The sequence below is a fragment of the Argentina silus genome (assembly GCF_951799395.1).
Source record: "Argentina silus genome assembly, chromosome: 19".
NCBI lineage: Eukaryota > Metazoa > Chordata > Actinopteri > Argentiniformes > Argentinidae > Argentina > Argentina silus.
The window spans coordinates 11,782,342-11,799,661 of record NC_139673.1 but is presented as its reverse complement, the minus strand read 5'-3'; the positions used below and the strand labels follow the sequence as shown (position 1 = coordinate 11,799,661).

General features: G+C 47.9%; 2 protein-coding genes across 3 annotated transcripts in view; one reads left to right on the top strand and one right to left on the bottom strand.

Moving 5' to 3' along the window:
• Window positions 1-408: 408 nt before the first annotated feature.
• Window positions 409-13,133, bottom strand: immp1l (inner mitochondrial membrane peptidase subunit 1). 2 transcript variants are annotated; one of them, XM_083691625.1, is made up of 6 exons: window positions 13,065-13,133; window positions 6,061-6,173; window positions 5,823-5,911; window positions 5,495-5,621; window positions 1,163-1,273; window positions 409-546 (listed from the first exon to the last, which is right to left on the bottom strand). In XM_083691625.1, the coding sequence occupies exons 1-6, from the start codon at window positions 13,075-13,077 to the stop codon at window positions 475-477; spliced, it is 525 nt and encodes a 174-aa protein (XP_083547751.1). In that variant the 5' UTR covers window positions 13,078-13,133; the 3' UTR covers window positions 409-474. The 2 variants fall into 2 exon arrangements, with proteins under 2 accessions (XP_083547751.1, XP_083547752.1); XM_083691626.1 differs by lacking the exon at window positions 13,065-13,133 and adding an exon at window positions 12,378-12,465.
• elp4 (elongator acetyltransferase complex subunit 4) overlaps window positions 12,584-17,320 on the top strand; it is a 49,961-nt gene continuing 45,224 nt past the window's right edge. The window contains exons 1-3 of the mRNA XM_083691622.1: window positions 12,584-12,763; window positions 13,270-13,305; window positions 17,003-17,124. Coding sequence (XP_083547748.1) covers window positions 12,586-12,763; window positions 13,270-13,305; window positions 17,003-17,124 — 336 coding nt within the window. The 5' untranslated portion in view covers window positions 12,584-12,585. The remainder of the gene's footprint in view (window positions 12,764-13,269; window positions 13,306-17,002; window positions 17,125-17,320) is intronic.

Here is a 17,320-nt window from a genome sequence, read left to right as displayed (position 1 = left end):
AGGGCTGATTTCTTCAGCTTTAACACAAATGTCCCATTTTAAAACACATTGAATCACTAACGTAAAAACTAGAGGGGAGAAGGACCATTCCCATTCCCATTCCTCTCTGTCTCTCCCCCCGGCCCCCCCTCCCTCTCTTCCATTATCATCTCCACAGAGGCAGTGCTTTACTCACTCCTCACGCGATGCTGTTCTTACAGTGCGGGGCCCCCACTACAGCCAACACAGTGTAAACCCCAGATAGCAAGGCCTTGTAAGTTATGAAATAGTAAAATCAACCTGCAGATGAAGTATGCATGGGGCCGAAGTGGTTTTTTCACTTGACTCGAAGAGAATCTTCAAAAACAAGACCCCCCCCCCCCCCAACTAAAGTGTGTTGGTCGTAAAATAAAGTTTGGCAAAAGATAATCGATAATAAATACGATTTTAATCAAAAATATTACAAAAATGATTTATGTACACAGTTGAGGGGACTCAGTCACTCCGTTTTATGATCCTTCCAGTCGGGCATTCATCTAGGACACCAAAATTATGTGGAGGCCAAAGCTGGAGAAAAGAAAAAAAAAAGAAACAGAGAACGTAGGGTTAAAAGGGTAATAGAGCTCTCATAAAACAAGACAAACAACATTATGTTTATCATTACTATTCTAACAATCTCACTTCCTGGATACGCTTGGTAACGTGGATTTTAATGATGTGTGTGTCTTGTTATTTCGTCAGCCGTCGTCATTGGACCTCCAGTGGAGCGCTGCTGTCCAATCACACGGACAGAAGGTTGGCCGACCTCTTTCCAGGGTCACGGTTGCTATGACATCCAGTGACATGACAACACGGCAGAATGGAAAGCTAGACAATATGGTGTCCCTTGGTTGGTCAGATAGACTTACTCATGTGTTTAATGTGTATTAAATGTGGAATCGGGGATACTACACGATACCTTCAAATATCAAAGATGGGGAATTGGGGGGATCAGTGGAGGACCGTTTAATGACTTTCTGGGTGGGACAATGTCACTTTAGCCGCTATCAGGACTTTGCCATTCAAAATGGGGTCCTGATATTACTGAAAAGGCACAGATTGTCGATTGTTCAATGGACTGGATTAGACCACGACGCTGGTTTGAAAGGTTAAGATGTGGGACGAGCGATGTTTCCCTCATTACCTTTAAGCAGACGCGCCCTCGGATCAGGGCGTAGGGAATTGGGCCGTAGCTCCTAGAGTCAGTGGAATTCCTGAGGTTATCCCCTTCCAGCCACACATGCCCTTTCGGAACCTAGGACACGTCACCACGGGGGGGGGGGGGGGGGAGGGGGGGAAGATGGAAAAATGTTGCAGTCATACACAATTGTCCCCTGACCTCATAGCTCTTTTTAACTTTGTTTACATGTAGGAGTGAGGCACTCCCCTCCGTTCCATTATATAGGGAGAACCCACCTCACCCGCCACCCCGGTCCCCTGGCCCACAACCCACCCCTCCTCACCCTAACTTAACATCAACCTCTCTGTCCTTCTCTAACCCCGTGCGACCTTAGGAGAGGGGTCATGGGTAACGGGGCAGGGTCACAGGGATTTAGTGAGACTTCAAACAGGGTCATTAGGCTGTTGGCTGAGACATGCCCCCCTCTTACCCAGGGAGGGCAGAGAGAGAGAGAGAGAGAGAGAGAGAGAGAGGGAGAGAGAGAGAGGGAGAGAGAGAGAGGCCCGAGCTATGGTTAGCAGCAGCATCCATGGGTCTCTCCACCACGGCCTGACCTGCCAGTGGGGCAGCCATCGGAGCGAGCTCTAATCCACAGTGACACCAATTATGATTAATCTCATCACTTTAGGAGAGTAGGCTTGTCAAGGCCCTAATTAAGTGCGCTGTCCCCCCTATATGTGCAGACAGGATCAACAACACATTATATTGTCATAATGGGCATCACAATCCACGGGTCTATTTTTGTGTTGCCTAACTTTTTAACGGCCAAAGTCTTCAGTCGAGAGAAGAGGGTAAGAGGAAAATTACGGAGAAGAGAACGGGACCCAAACGCAGAGAGAGAGGACGTCACCGACGTCTTGATTCACGCTCGTTTGTCATATTCCAAATCACCCGTCACCCCCCCGTCACCCCCCCACCCCCCACCCCAACATCCTGAATTTGCACGTTTCATTGGCGTTGTGTGTTGTCTGCCTTGTTCCGAATTCATATTCGATAATTGAGACAGATGATCTGACGGAATCTGGAGCCAGTGACATGTTGACCTAACACGAGGTAAACAACGTTAACGACCACACAAATGAATACCATTAAAGGAGTCGTGTGAGGAGCATATGTCAGCATGCCGGATTCCCACCATTACACCTCATTAACATGGAACCAGATGCTGGCTCCCAAGCACGAGCACAGGGAAGAGGCATTTGCCGCCGTTTTGTCATCTGCTCGACCACAACCCCCTGCTTCCACCCGTCCTCCATCTTAAGAGGCTGCCTCGGCGTCTTTGTGACCTCCTTCGGTAGACCAGGGGTGTGACCACAAACAGAGTGGTGTCCAGGTGTGTCTAATGTATGTGACCACACATACAAGGGGTTGGTTCCAGTCCTAGATGAAGCCTCCTAAAGAGCACGATCAAGTCATCATCGTGTGCTTTTTAGTCCAGAGGTAGGTTTAGGCTTAACAGGACCCAAGGGGATTCTGGGTAGACTACATTGCTTAGTGATGAAACTTTAGGTACCATGGAGTACATGTACAATACAATACAGAACTAATCTTATGCCAAGGTGGGTTAGGTCAATTCTGTTCACAGGGTGAATCTGCTAACAAGGTCAATCAATTTTGGTCGAACTGAGGGTCAATGAAGAGTGACCAACAATAACAGACATGCGGGCACGCACGCACGTATGCACACACACACACACACACACACACACACACACACACACACACACACACACACACACACACACACACACACACACACACACACACACACACACACACACACACACACACACACACACACACACACACACACACACACACACACACACACACACACACACACACACTCCACTGAAGGTCTGATTGATTTTAAGGCTCATAAACTAATTACCCTGAGCAGAGCATTCCAGAGTGAGTCTTTAGCTAGACACAGGGTAAAGCAAAGCAGCTCCACAGAAATCTATTGTGAGCAACCACAGGCTACACCACAGTAATGGATTGGTTGTTGTTTGGGAAGGCCCCAGAAATCGGATCTGCTAGAATGTGGGAAAACACAGAGTGCAAGGATTTGCATCTTGCCTTGCAGGTCTCCTGAGGGCAGAAAATAAAAAAATAAAAGATAAAAGGCAAGCCAAACCCCAAATGGAGAGGGTTTGGGGAAAGTCAAGGATCACAAAAACGCTGATCCTTGACTTTTATCCTAAACCGGTGGAACTGTTCATCCTTATTTTTAACAGTAAATATATGTTTCCTCCAGGTTATAACCACATCAGTCAGTTGATTTTCTGTTACATGAACAGGTATAAAAGAGCCAGGTATTGATCAAGTCCAGGGACAGGGGGAGGGATAAGCAACTCCATAACTGACACATTGGGAGTGGTTTCAATTTGTTTATCTGTTTCTCAATAAGACACTTTGTCCTCTCACAACTCTCACCGAAACAGAATGAGAGCGTTCAGCCCAACCGTAATCAACAAACATTGTTTCCAACAAGTGTTCCAGGGATCAGACAGACCCAAACACTGAGCTGTAGGATTTAGAGTTTGACGAGGTTTTGATGGTGTCAGCCGGCGGCCCTGCGGCGGTGTGAGTGATGGAACCCGTTCTGCGGTGGAGGGCCCGGGTTGGCACCAGTCATTGTGTACCTGTCAGAAGGACGTGTCGGGAACTGAAACCTGAGCTCACCTCTCTACGGAGGTCCGCCCGTGCCTAAACCCTCTGCTCATTAGGTTAACATGATTGAGTTAGCTGTAGGGTAGTTCTCACTCCCTCTCCATTTCGACCTAACTTTCTTTCTTTCTCTGTCTCTGTCTCTGTCTCTCTCTTTCTCCTTTCCCCTCCCCCTCCCTCACTCAGTCACACAAACACCATTTTCTCTCTGCCGCTATCAAATTGTGGATCAAGTGTCATTGTTTTGACATTATCCCTCAGACAAAGAAATGATTCCTAAGAGGTGACAAGCCAATTTGTCTCTCGTTCCATCTCTAATGGTGGAGAGAACCTGTCTGTCTGTCAGGGGAAAGGAGGAGGTGATGAAAGGCTCTTTCCCTGCTGCCAAAATGGATGCTCAGCACGGCCACACACACACACACGCACACGCGCGCGCACACACCCACACACACCTACACACCCACACCCTGAGGGAGGCCAAATGTTTGTGTGCCACAAGTATTTTCTCAGTTATGTTTGCTGTCACACAAGACTCCCATTTCATTAGCACCAAAACCAACCCTGTTGACAGACACTTTGCTGCGTGTCTGCGAGGGGAACTACCTTCACGCAGAAGAGACCCATAAACAACCGACTAGACCCCCTATTACGATGTCATGGCCTCATCCACTAGAGGACATATTCTAAACACGGGGAGGATTAACAATGTCTCATCCCTCGAAAAAACATACTATGTACGCCTCCTCTCACCGCCTGCCTTTCACTGAGTCACTCACGTCTCAGAGAAAGGCCTTCACCTTCGCCCTGCTTGAAGGAGGATGAAACCTGCTCCATACTGTCTGCTTACTCCACCGGTAACCAGTTCAACACATCTATACTCTGAAGAGATGAAACCTGTTTCCCAGAGGACCATCTTGACTTCCTCTTTAATTTCCTGGATAACACCTGTACATCCTGTCAGTCACTGTGTATGGCAGAAACCTATTCCATTCACCCACAATTGTTCATGAAGAAACAACACACGTGCGCGCACTCACACACACACAGACACAGACACATATCAGCCTGTCCAGTCGGCTGTCACTAACTGTAACAGGCTTCAGAGAGATTGCAGGCCTGAGCTGTGGGCGACGGCAGGAGAGTTGTAATAGAAAAGCAATGACAGTGGTTTCACCAGCAGAACCCCTGCTCACACTCCCGATTTATGACTGCTCTGAGGAAATGTAGTTGTTGTCAAAAGCTGATGTTTTGACCGAGGACAAGAGATGGCTGTGTGTGTGGTCTAGAATGTAAACAAGGATAGTATTCTGCGCACCACACTACACACTGGGACACCAGGAAAATGCGCAGAAAATAGCTTTTATCTCTGTCATTTTAGCAACGTATGAAACTCAATATATAAGTGTCTCATTGACTTAATCCTTCATTCATTCAGAATGTAGCGACCGCTTTACCGGTTCATTCCAAAACACTCTCATCTCCACTGTGTGCAACTGTCCAGGCTGTAAATGAAGAACGGATCTCAGCCTCTCAACTTACCTGGTAAAATAAAAGGTAAACAAATGTGTGTGAAAAGGCTTGGGCTTGAGTGTTTTCTTCCAGGGAGAACGAGGGATGAATACTCACAAACGTGTGGGTCTTGAAGATGTCTGAGGGGCCACTTGTGCAGACTTTATCTCCCTCCAACCCGATGACTCGTTTACAGATGTTCATATGTGGATCGTAGGGACTCTTCGCGATGACTACATCACCTCTGAGGATAGACAACAAGACAAGACAGAATTATTTCTCTGTGATTTCCCTGTTAGGACACGAGTCAACACATTGAGGGGTTACCACTGAACTGAATCGAAGTAGAGTAACGTGAACATCAGACTTTTCACGAAACGCTATTCAGTCACACAGTAGGTCGGCTCCTATTTACTCTCGCTGGATTTCAAAACGGAGAACACACTTCTCAATTCTGTAGAGATGTCGACTCAACCGCTCTGAGAAGACCACGTCATGGTTTATGATGGTGGGCTCCATGGACGGACCAGAGCACTGTGGGTAGATTCACACACGAGACAAACAAACGGCAAAGGCCATGTGAGATGAACATCATTATGGAGAGATAAACAGGACTGTTGAGGAAGAGGTGTTACTCAAGAAGGAGTAGAAGTCATCACGAGTCCAGACAGTATTGTACGTACCGCTACAAACTCCCCCAGGTACTCGAAGGCACAGTGGGCGATGCAGCCGTACTGGACGCTATAGCCCACGAAGCCCAGGGTCTTCCCCAGCGCGCGGCGGAACATCTCACCACCTAAAAACAACAACACACACACACAAACACCATGAAATGGAAGGTCAGGTCAGACGGATGGAAGTGTATCTTTTTGTCAAATGACACAATAACAACACTTGATTAAGGGAGAAGAAAGGTGAGAGGTTGGGGGTGTCTCAGCTAGCCTGTAAGGAGGTTTCTGAGGGCCTCGACTCGTTACGGGATGGATCTCACCATCCCTGGGTGTTTCATTCTCAGGGGCTCTGCAGCCAGTTGACACCACAAAGAGAACCCTCCCCCCCTAACCTTTGACCCTGTGTGAGATGGCCCAATCGACACCTAGCTCGCAGGTGATGCACAAACATACAAAAGTAGCGACACGTCCAGCCTGGCGGCTACACACACATACACACGCGCGTACACACATACACACAGTTCCGCAAGCGCCATGGAAACGGAATGCGGGGTCTTTGTTGACCACCACACACACACACTGGCACCATAACAGATAACAGTGTGTCGTCTGAACAAACATCATGGCACCACTCAGGGTATTGACTTTTACTCCCCGCAACCTGCCGGATATGAGTCAATCTTTACTCACACTGTCCACACACACACACACACACACACACACACAAAGACAAAGACAAAGACAAAGACAGATAGACACACACACAGAGACACACACAGCTGAAATACCCTCAATGGGTTCATCGTAGAGAAATCAAAGACATTTCAGGCCATTTCTGTCTTCACTCCATGCTTTAGGCCCAGGCCCCTGTCCTGCCAGTCCACCACAGGGTGATGAATTCCTCCCCCTCTCTCTCTCTCTCTCTCTCTCTCTTCATCCTTCTGTCTCTCTTCATCCCTCTCTTTCCATCCCTCTCTTACTCTCTCTCTCTCTCTCCATCCCCCTCATCCCACCCATGGCACTATTAACTAAACCTAGCAGAGCGGAAACCAAGAGCCCAAATCCCTCAGAGCTCTGGGAATGACTTCCCAAAGCTGGACATGGATTAGACCCCCCCCGCCCCGCCACATAAACCAACCCCCCCCTCCCCCCCTCAGTCCCCCACTGTCACCCCTTCCACCCCCCAGGTCCCCAACAGACTGGGTGTCAGGTGGCTCTCTCTAGCCCGACGAAAGGTGTTACCCCTAATCCCATTACCCTGCGACACATAGACACAGACACACACACACACCTTCATCCCACATCTCTCCACACTATCCATCCTTCATGCCTATCGCATACACCCCTCTTCTCTACCCCCTTCATCCCTCCCCTCCCCTCCCGATAACGCTAACCCTAAAACCTTTCATTTTCCAGCCCTACCCTTCCTATCCTCTGGCCCTACTACACCCTCTGGCCTCCTCATCCTCTACACCCCTCTGTTCCTCTGTTCTTCACCCCCCCCCCCCCCCCCCCCCCCCGGCTGACACTGTATCACTGAGCGGTAAGCCCCCAATCTAGGAGCGCCTCTGCAGCCACAGCCTGCTCCAGCCTCCAGCCTGCCCCGCTGGAGTGACCTCGAAACACAGGCACGGCCCTGCCCAGTCCCATCACAGCTAAGGTCAGAGATTTCCAAATCATATATGACCAGCACCGCAACAAGCCTATATGTGTTCCTCATCCCCACAACGCAGTCGACGACCCCCCCACCGACCCCCCCCCCCGACACACTGCTCCTACACTACCTCTGTTTCATCCCCCCATTCCTGTGTGCATTCATCATAGGTAGAGAGGGATTAGGGGACTTTGCATAATAAGATCACACGGCCAGTGACTGATATCAAGAGAGAGTCCATATGCAGCCGCCTGGTTTTCTGTGGCACCCTCTGTCACTGATATTGTGTGTGTGTGTGTGTGTGTGTGTGTGTGTGTGTGTGTGTGTGTGTGTGTGAGAATGCACGCACGGATGTGTGTGTGGGTGTGAGTACATGTGTTTACGGTGTGCACACAAGTGTGTGTGTGTGTGTGTGTGTGTGTGTGTGTGTGTGTGTGTGTTGGGGGAGCTGATGGGACTCGATTGAGATTCAGAACGAGGTGGACATCCGCAGAGACCTCTGATTGGATCTCTATTACCCCCTCAAATCCCCCTGCAAGCGTAGAACAAACCCCACCTATCTTCCCCTAATACCCTGGGTGTGTGTTGGGGGCTATAGTGACATTAATTGAATGCTGTATTACAGCTGGAAAGTAACACAAAGTCTCTCTGTTAATCCAGGATTACACGCCAAACATGTTCACGGGAAAACAAAGAGAGTCAGCGCGGGCCTCTCAGCAGAACCATCTGTGTCCGTCGGCCTCCTACAGTCACAGCCCAACGCGACAGAGGGGAGGACAGGGGGATCCCAAACCAACCGCCCTGCCAATGGAAACACCCTGTTGTGTTGAGTTTTTAACTCTGTGATCCTCTTACCGAGGGGAGCCCATTCACTCACGCCGACGTTCCTCGGGAATCACAGGCGGCTGGAACAAAAGTATTGTCAACAAGGGACACGATGGGAAACATCAACACGGTGGTGACAGAGAGGAAGGGACGGGAACGACTAAGGAAAGGGAGCGTGTCGTTTTTCTCACAATAAGGAAGCCATGTCGCCAAAATGGATGCCTCTCAATAAGGACGCCGTACTGGAGGGCCACCAAGAGGAGGGAGATCACAACAAAAGGTCAAATAAAGACTTACGGTACGGCAGGCTTCCCTTGGAATCAAGAGGCCTGTTCCTGGGCCTCCAGAGGTTTGACTCTGGTAATACCAGTCATTGTCAACAACACCCAGGCTATTTGAACCACAAAGGGAGTCCCAATGGCCTCGGCCCTTCCTCCAGTCTCCTTACCCCCCCCCCCCCCACCCCGAAATTACAAAAACATGGGCTGAGAGAGGGCTGGGCCGCTGGAGTGCTAAGAGGCTTACAAGGCCCCATGTCAGATACGGCCATTCTCCCTGAGGAGCCCAGATGGGAGGGGAGTCGGAGAGAGGAGAGGGGAGGCAGGGGGTGAATGAATCCCACCTCTGATGTCTTCTCTCTGGGCAGCAGAAGGCAGCAGAGGGTGGCTGTTGATCTCGGCGAGCAAAGCAGGAGCTCCATTTGATCTTAATGTGAGATATAAAACGGGAAGGCTTCCGGAAGACCGGGGCGGGGGCGGGGGTCTCTGTGCAACTATCAGTCCAATCAGAGCTAATCCTGCTGATTTAGACACAGACACCTGGCTGGATCAAGAGTGACAGATGCGAAAGACACAAGTCACAGCCCACTATATCTAACCATCTAGCCCCCCTCTTCTCCGCCCTCCAACAGAGACTTGATTGAAGCCACTGATCTCCACATTGCTCCTTTCAACGTTGCTAGCGGCAACACAGCCGTGAAACAGCTGAGCAGGGTGACTATTTGAGGAGCCGGGGCTTAACACCGGCAATCAATGGGTCAGACAGAGCAAATAATAGCCAACTGATATGAATACAACTGCCTTGAATTCAAAAGGAAGTTTGGCTCGAGGCCCCTACAATGACATGGAATGGAAAATCAGTGACTAAGCTTTATTGTATTGACCGATGACTCTTGTGCAGGGCTGGCCTGGTGTTGAGAGAGACAGAGAGAGTTGTTGACAGATCTTATCTGGCTTCGTATCGGTTTCACAATTGAGTTTGTGTTTTGACTATTGCTGCTACCCCCCCCCCCCTCTCAGCCCCCAGCCAACACCACCCCACCCGAAACACGTATCATGTCAGAAGAATAGGCCAACCATACCCCTCAGCTGGTCAGGCATTGTATTTATTGCCACTTCATTTGAAAGATAATCAAAACATTCACAAATAGGCTATAGGACATGCTAAATAAAGAGCACAAAAGTAGCATATGCCGGGCCCGTATTCCAGCGGCTAGAAACTCACAAGCCAAAAATACATAACGTTTGGAAATGTGCTACCGGGAGAGAAAAAAAATCCTCAGTGGTCAGAAATAACAATGACATGAATAAAACTCTACCCCTCTAATTGTCCAAGACTATTAGTTTCCTTTCAAGGCTAACCCAAACAAACACAGAGCATGTTGATGGCAATCTGACTTCCCCCCCCGGACACAGCCATTCTACTCCTTCTCCCTGTTCCACACTGCTAGCTGAATACGACAGAAGAAATCCAAACAAAGTGCTCAGGAAAAGCCTGACATGTTATGACTGTAGCATTATATAGCACAATCAGATACACTGATCGATAAAACTGACATCACAGAAACAATATACAGGGACGGATGACACACTGGAATAGAGGGTAGATGTTATTTTCTTTAAATTAGCAGCCATGTTTATACTAAGTACCACACATTGAACTTGAATGCCATTTACAGAACCGTAGGACCCGGAGGAGACGGGGGTTAAATTGGGATTCGGGATGTAGGCCTAGTGGAAATGGGTTGATTTCCCCACTGACATTATCTTCTCCTCCAACTTTGCTAGAATTTTCCACTGTATTTCAATCCAAAAAAAATAACCTTCACCACAGCAGTATCCTCCTTTTGAGATGTGCCTCTTGTTAGCCTCCTGTAGGCTTTGTACAATGCCCAGTATTGTCAGTATTGAGCTATAGTCCCTGGGTCTCCTGTCAGCCCATGTTACACTCAAAGTGCTGTCAAAACAACAGGACTGGCTCTGCTAAGAGCATTTGTCAAGTGAGCAGTTGGCCTATCAGTTCCTCCACCATGTATCCTGCGCTGCCTTTGTCTCTTCACCCACCACACATACAGCCTCCCCATGGGTGAGAGGTAGTAGGCCCATTCTCGGGCTGTGCTCTAGTGCTGTACCGCGGTACCTCTGTGACCTGTGTTGGGTCTATGTGACAGTCAGGATCAGAGGAAGCACTCACTGTGTGTTTCCTATGCCTGAGGACTGGGGTCAGACCTGGACCTCGGGTGACTGGGACTCACATGACAGACAGACACGCCCCTATCAGGCCCTCCTATCACAGCATGGGAATGACCGAGGTTAACGAAGAGGAGACTTGTTCATGACCTCCTTGTTTTGACAATGGTCAGTACATTAGTTGAGTCTAGACAAAGAGGAATTGTCAGACTCATGTTAAACACCCAAAACACTGGTCAAAACATGGTCTGTACAGTTCCCTACTGCTCTTAAATATACTGTATACGTCCCACCCAACCACAAGTGATATTGTTCCACATCACCTCTGTTGCAAAAACAAAGAATAAAAGCTACGTAATCTGTTACACTGCCCCCCCCCTCCCGCCCCCACTGATTCAGCCTGTGACATGGCATTGCCCTGGCTCCGCCCCGTGGTCACATGACCATCGGCTAGCCTAATCTCATTTGCTGGCTAACGCCTCATTCCATTAATTGGTCAGCTCTGGAAGATTCTTTCAACATGATGATTGACTAATGAAGTGCTATTATTCCTAAGTAGTGGTCATTATCATGGAAAAATAAAGGTGCCCTGTGCCCAAATCTTTGTTCTAATAGGCTACTTGACTTGGGTATCAAACATGTTGGGATGCTGATTATACGTTCATGTTCATTTTTATGTTTGAACTGATTATACGTTCATGTTCAAAAATATGATTACCACTACGAGTGCTAACCTAAAACAGGTTTATTTTTGGCATAATGACAACTGACATGATTACATTGCGTATGAGAAAAACAATGTGGTAGCCTATCTTAAATTTTAAAAAAGGTTATTCCATAACAGAGGAGCTAGGGCTATTTGGTCTGAGAAGTGGGACACTTGTTTAGTAATATGATTTCTACCATAAAGTCGAGAAATTAGCTTTCAGACAACATACTGTAAGGCTGATTGCAAAGCGTATTTTAAAAACACTGAGATATGTGAGCACACTGATTTAGTAGCCGATGTGTATTGTTGATTTGTCGCAAATATGTTATAGTTTAAACAAACGTCTTGATAGGTAACTTCCATCTGCTCGAAAGGTCATACATGTAACCTCCAACTATCAAGCTTGACTACGTGTGTCAGGGTAAATTACACTTATAAAATCAGGAGCTTATTTTAGCATTCTCATGCATGCAAATGACTAACTGTCCGGAATATTCATATAGGTATATTAAATACATTTACCTAGCCCCTTTTATGAAGGAATGGGAGGTTGGACTCATTCATTGCTTGCAGCATTGCATATGGACGGTAGCTAGAATGCGAACAACGCGTACTGAGAGGTGGTAAAATATGAACCATCCCTTTCTTATACTAGACAACGCAATCAACTCACCGCTTCAAAATCCCGTATTGTTTTGACAGTAATGTAGCCAGATGTAGTATTTGGAAACAACTGCCCTTTGACAGCAGTGATAGCACAGACGGCGAGGTTTGACAGTCCAACCAACAACCGCTTCTGTGATTGGCTGCGAGACAGCAATTCCATCTCCGATTGGTTCAATGAGTTCCACCACATCAACATTCGTCAACACGGAAAAAACATGGCAGCCCCCATGAGGAGCGTGGGTAAACAAACCGGAGAACGTTTACCGTGCAATACCACGAGTTTTCAGAAGAAATCACGAAGTAAACTAGTTTCAATACCTGGCACCAGACCCTCGGTTCAAAATGGACAGCTTATTGTTTCTACAGGTGTCACATCGCTCGACTATGTGATCGGTCAGTTTGTCACGACAATGATTAATGCACACACTTGTGCCCTGAACACATCTTTAGTAATCTTAACACCTGATATTGTTGCCATTTATATGATTGCATGTCTGTATTATGCCTTGCCGAGTCCAAACGTGCAAGCTGAACTGACTGGCAGCCGTCAGTGTATCAGAAGCAAGCTATGTCGAGGCCGTAGGCTACTGTACTGTAGATACCTGCCCTTCCCACTGTGGTATTGATATTTTGTAACAATATTTTGATTTTGTTCTGTTCAGTAGCTTCACACGATGACAGCTTATTTACTCACCTACGTATCTCATCTAAAACACATTGACTTCACCGGTATGCCAAGTGGGCAGATAATTGTGTAGCCTACTTGTTACTTGCCTTAATGAACAGCAATGCGATGTCATTTACGTTCGTGAGATGTGTGTTGATGTTCTATAGTGTGTTGGATTAAAGACTATCTACCAATACATTGTTTCTCTTGTTTCATCCTGTTGTTGATATAGGTGGTGGGTTAGCAGTTGGAACGCTACTTCTCATTGGTAAGCATCATTTCATGTTTATTTTAATTTTAAAGGCAGACTGTACCATTTAACTGTTTTGCTAGCCTGTTTTCTCAGATCATTGATTTTCTGTAGCCTGGCTTTGTGTTAGACTTTGAATGCATTTTTTCCTCACCTTATTCTTTCTAGTTTGGTCAACAGACAAACTGTGCTTTGTGCTTCTCACCTGCTTTGGTTCAGCAGAGATAGTGGAGTGATGGACAAATAGAAACCTGACACCTGCCCTGTAAGTCCTTTGTAAACAATGCACTCCAGCCTGTGTGTGGCTACATTCACATCTTGTTACCCAGAAAATGAGTCGGCCTATCTCCTTTCCCATTGGTTCAGGTGTGCTTGGAAATGCAGGCTGTATGCAACATACCGGTAGTCTAATATTCTACTGGGTATCCTATGGCTCTGTGCATTATTGTGACAACTCTACATCACAGAATCAAAATACGGTCCTGTCATAGATATTTAGCCTTTTATATTTACGTTACTGTAGGCTGACAAACATCACCCACCTGAAAAGCATATCCTGCTGATTATAATGTATTTGTACTGAATGTGATATCGCTGGTCTTAGACTCTTAGCAGCTACTCAGTGTGGCACACTGCAGCGGACAGGAAAACAGGCTAATAATCCAAGGGTTGCTGGTTAGCATCCCAGGTAGACATACGGCCACCGTGCCCTTAAGCAAACCGCTGAACCTGAATGAATCTGTACATACCCAGCTGTATTAATGTGATGCCTGTATGTGTTGTTGTTATCAGCAGTTATTATAGGCAATGTACTGGTTGACGGTGAGGTGAAGGTAGTCTTGTAACCCTATTGAAGCTGTAATTTGTGTGTGTACCAACTGCTGATATTGCGTTGCCCTTTAATTCATCCCCAAATCGATGTGGGAGTCAGTGATTACACACTAATGCGTTCTTCACTTCCATTTTGTGAATCAACGTACGGTCGGTTTCACCTGGTAATGAGAGACACGGTAAAGGTGAAGAGTGAGTGTGTACCCGCAGGCGTGTGTGTGTGTGTGTGTGTGTGTGTGTGTGTGTGTGTGTGTGTGTGTGTGTGTGTGTGTGTGCGCGTGTGTGTGTGCGCGTGTGTGTGTGTGCACCCTCAGGCGAGTGTGTGTGTGTGTGTGCACTGTATGTGCACCTGTGTGTTGCAGAGCTGTCTCCTGTCTCCCACCTCTCTCGTAGCTGAGATGGCTTGTTTGTGAGACACAGACATAGAATTATCAGACTGGTCCATGGCTGCCTGTAAGCTGTCCACCCTCATCTTCCAGAGGGGGATGAGCACAATGCTGTATGCTATGGCTGCTGTCTAAGGATATTTCATCTCTGCATTTTTAGGCAATAAAGCTTTTGTTGCTATGAAATTAACATTAGCTTTTTGCCCTTTAATGAATTTGAATTCAAGTCTGTTTTGTGGTGGTTAGGGTGTTTATGTTGATTGTGGTGTTATTTGGCAGCTTTGAGAGCTTCTATTGCCCCACATGGCATTATGACTGTAACAATTGTAAGAATCACAGTTTACAGCTTGTGGGCCAAAATCAAATGTATACAGTATTAACAATGAAGACTCCTCAGTACAAAGAGTCATGCAAGGGGGGCATTCTGACCTAGATATAGCCCCTTCAGCCCCTTCAGCTTAAGGCCTTTATGATTCAGGAGCATCCTTCCCTCTCCTGTTCAAGCCCAAATTGTGAAGTTCACTTCCCTCTACGAAACATCAAAATGAGCAAAATGAAGGGTGGATTTTTTTTATTATATATATTTTTTAGCAACAAAAAAAATCATCCCATGACTGTCTAGAGTGACTGATCTGTCCTGGGGTCCTGTGGTCCCTTCCCCAAAGATGTGACCCCCCCCACCTACCTCCACCCCCATCGCTCCTCCCATTCCTAACCCCCCCCCCCCCCCCCCCACCCCCCATGCCCCGGCAGCCTAATGACTGCTGGAGGTTCCATTTGTAAGGCTCCCATAGAAACACGGCCACAATAGGCCCCATCTCGAGAGGGCCCATCTGGGAGTCTTTGTGGGGCCTGCTGAAAGCCACAAAGGCCTGCTGACCTAGAAAGCCATCAATAAGAGGACAGGGAGCCCCACACACCGACAACAAATTGAAGAGCTGTGGAATTTCCTGGGCCATCCCTGAGTCCGTGGGTGAGGACAGGAGACAGACGAGGAACATGTGTGTGTGTGGGGATTGGGGGGGGGGGGGGGGCGGACATTCTCTGGATGTTCCAGGATGACTCGTCGGGGTGTCATTCTGGAGCTGGCGGCTGTATGGCTATCACCTTTATCTGTCATTGCTGCCCTTTGTCCCTGTGCCCACTGTTCGTCATTGTGTGGAGGGGCCTATGACATCTTTACAAAATGGTGGTCGGTGACAGGAAGCAGAAGTGGCATGCTGGGTAGAGAGGTATGCGGCCAGCTGGGGGGGTGTAGAATGATGATGCATGCCCAGGCCCCAATTGTGGTCCTGTGGTTTGGGGTGGGTGGGTGGTTGCCTTGTGTGGTCTGAGATGGCTACCTCCTACCTGTGGGAGAATGAGCTGGATGGGTGGAGGCACTGCTACTTTCACTGTCACTCAAGACTTCTCAACACTTGTCAAAATGAGAATGTCCCCTCCTCAACTCCATTCCATTCTCTAAGCCTTCATGAAGCGAATTCTCATCGTTTGGCTACAAGCGACTTGTTTTTCCTGTCATTTCGAAATGTGACAAACACATCCCCTGGAGTTCCCAAGGAATAAGTGTCTCACCTTCTTTGTTGTGTTTCCAAATAGACTCATTTGTCTCTTTCGGGATTTGTACAGACCGTAACCTTCTCCCGATTATTGTCTTTGCAAATGAATATGACTCTTGATATGAATAACACAAATAAACGCAAGGCAATCTGAAAAGGTGTCACGAACATCTGCGTCTTCAGGAAACACAAGCGAATTGGAGTGAGGGAAAACTTCGCAATCTCTCCTACAGACTACCACTGTTGTCTCAGAGTCTTGCCTCCCTGTGTCATTTGGCCTGACACCTGGCTCATACCTCTGCGATCTCTTGGAGAACTCAGGTGACTGATCCGGACAGGTGCCCCCCAACCCCCCCCCCCCCAGACTGTGGGACATGGGTGGACAGGGGGCGCGGGGGGGGGGGGGGTGTCCCCTTTGCAGGATAGGTGGAGGTGTCATTCATATTGTGATGTCTCGGTCAGAAGATGACACCTGTGTTCCCGTGTCATGTTCTATCCCCGCCTCGTTCACTCCCACGTGTGTAGGAGTGAGTGAGCGGTCATTATATCAATTACAGTCGGGCACTGTGACGGTCGCCCCGTATTCTGCTGTGGCTTCTGGGAACGATCAAAGGCAGGGAGTCGGGGGCTTGATGGACCTGTTGATTCTCATTAGGGTCAACGAGGTGTGGGAGCTTTAGTGTGGGGAGACACTGTGGTCACTTGAGAAGGGATAGCCCACCTCTCACGTTGGCCTCATTACGTTTGCATTGGGATCTGCCTTCTCCTCTCTCTTGAGACTGAAGGAGCGATGATCTGTGTTACTTCCGCTGCTCCAGGTCAACACTGTATGTCATGCCCATTCTTTGTGTGTGTGTGTGTGTGTGTGTGTGTGTGTGTGTGTGTGTGTGTGTGTGTGTGTGTGTGTGTGTGTGTGTGACCGTACTGTGCTCTTCTCAGAGGAGGACCGATATGACAGCTACTCCCGTATGCTGATGAAGTACTTCCTGGCGGAGGGAGTGGTGTGCGGACATGAACTCTTCGTGGCGTCTGCTCAGGACCACCCAGACGACATCCTACAGGTAAGGAAGGGGTGGTCCGTGTGAAAGTGATGCTGTTTTATTGTCCTTCGAGAGGAAATACATTCCTCAGATCACCACAGTTAGACATTGCAAGAGACATGCCTCACGTTCCAGACATAGTTAACGTCAGTATGAACATACCGTACTTTGTAATAACCTCCACTCCCATCAAGCTTTTCTTGTAGATTGTGTGTGT

Coding starts and splice junctions, on each gene's coding strand:
- immp1l (XM_083691625.1), bottom strand. Junction 5,912..6,060: donor ACCTGGGGGAGTTTGTAGCG/GTACGTACAATA, acceptor ATCTACCCACAG/TGCTCTGGTCCGTCCATGGA. Junction 547..1,162: donor GAGGGCGCGTCTGCTTAAAG/GTAATGAGGGAA, acceptor TCTTTTCTCCAG/CTTTGGCCTCCACATAATTT.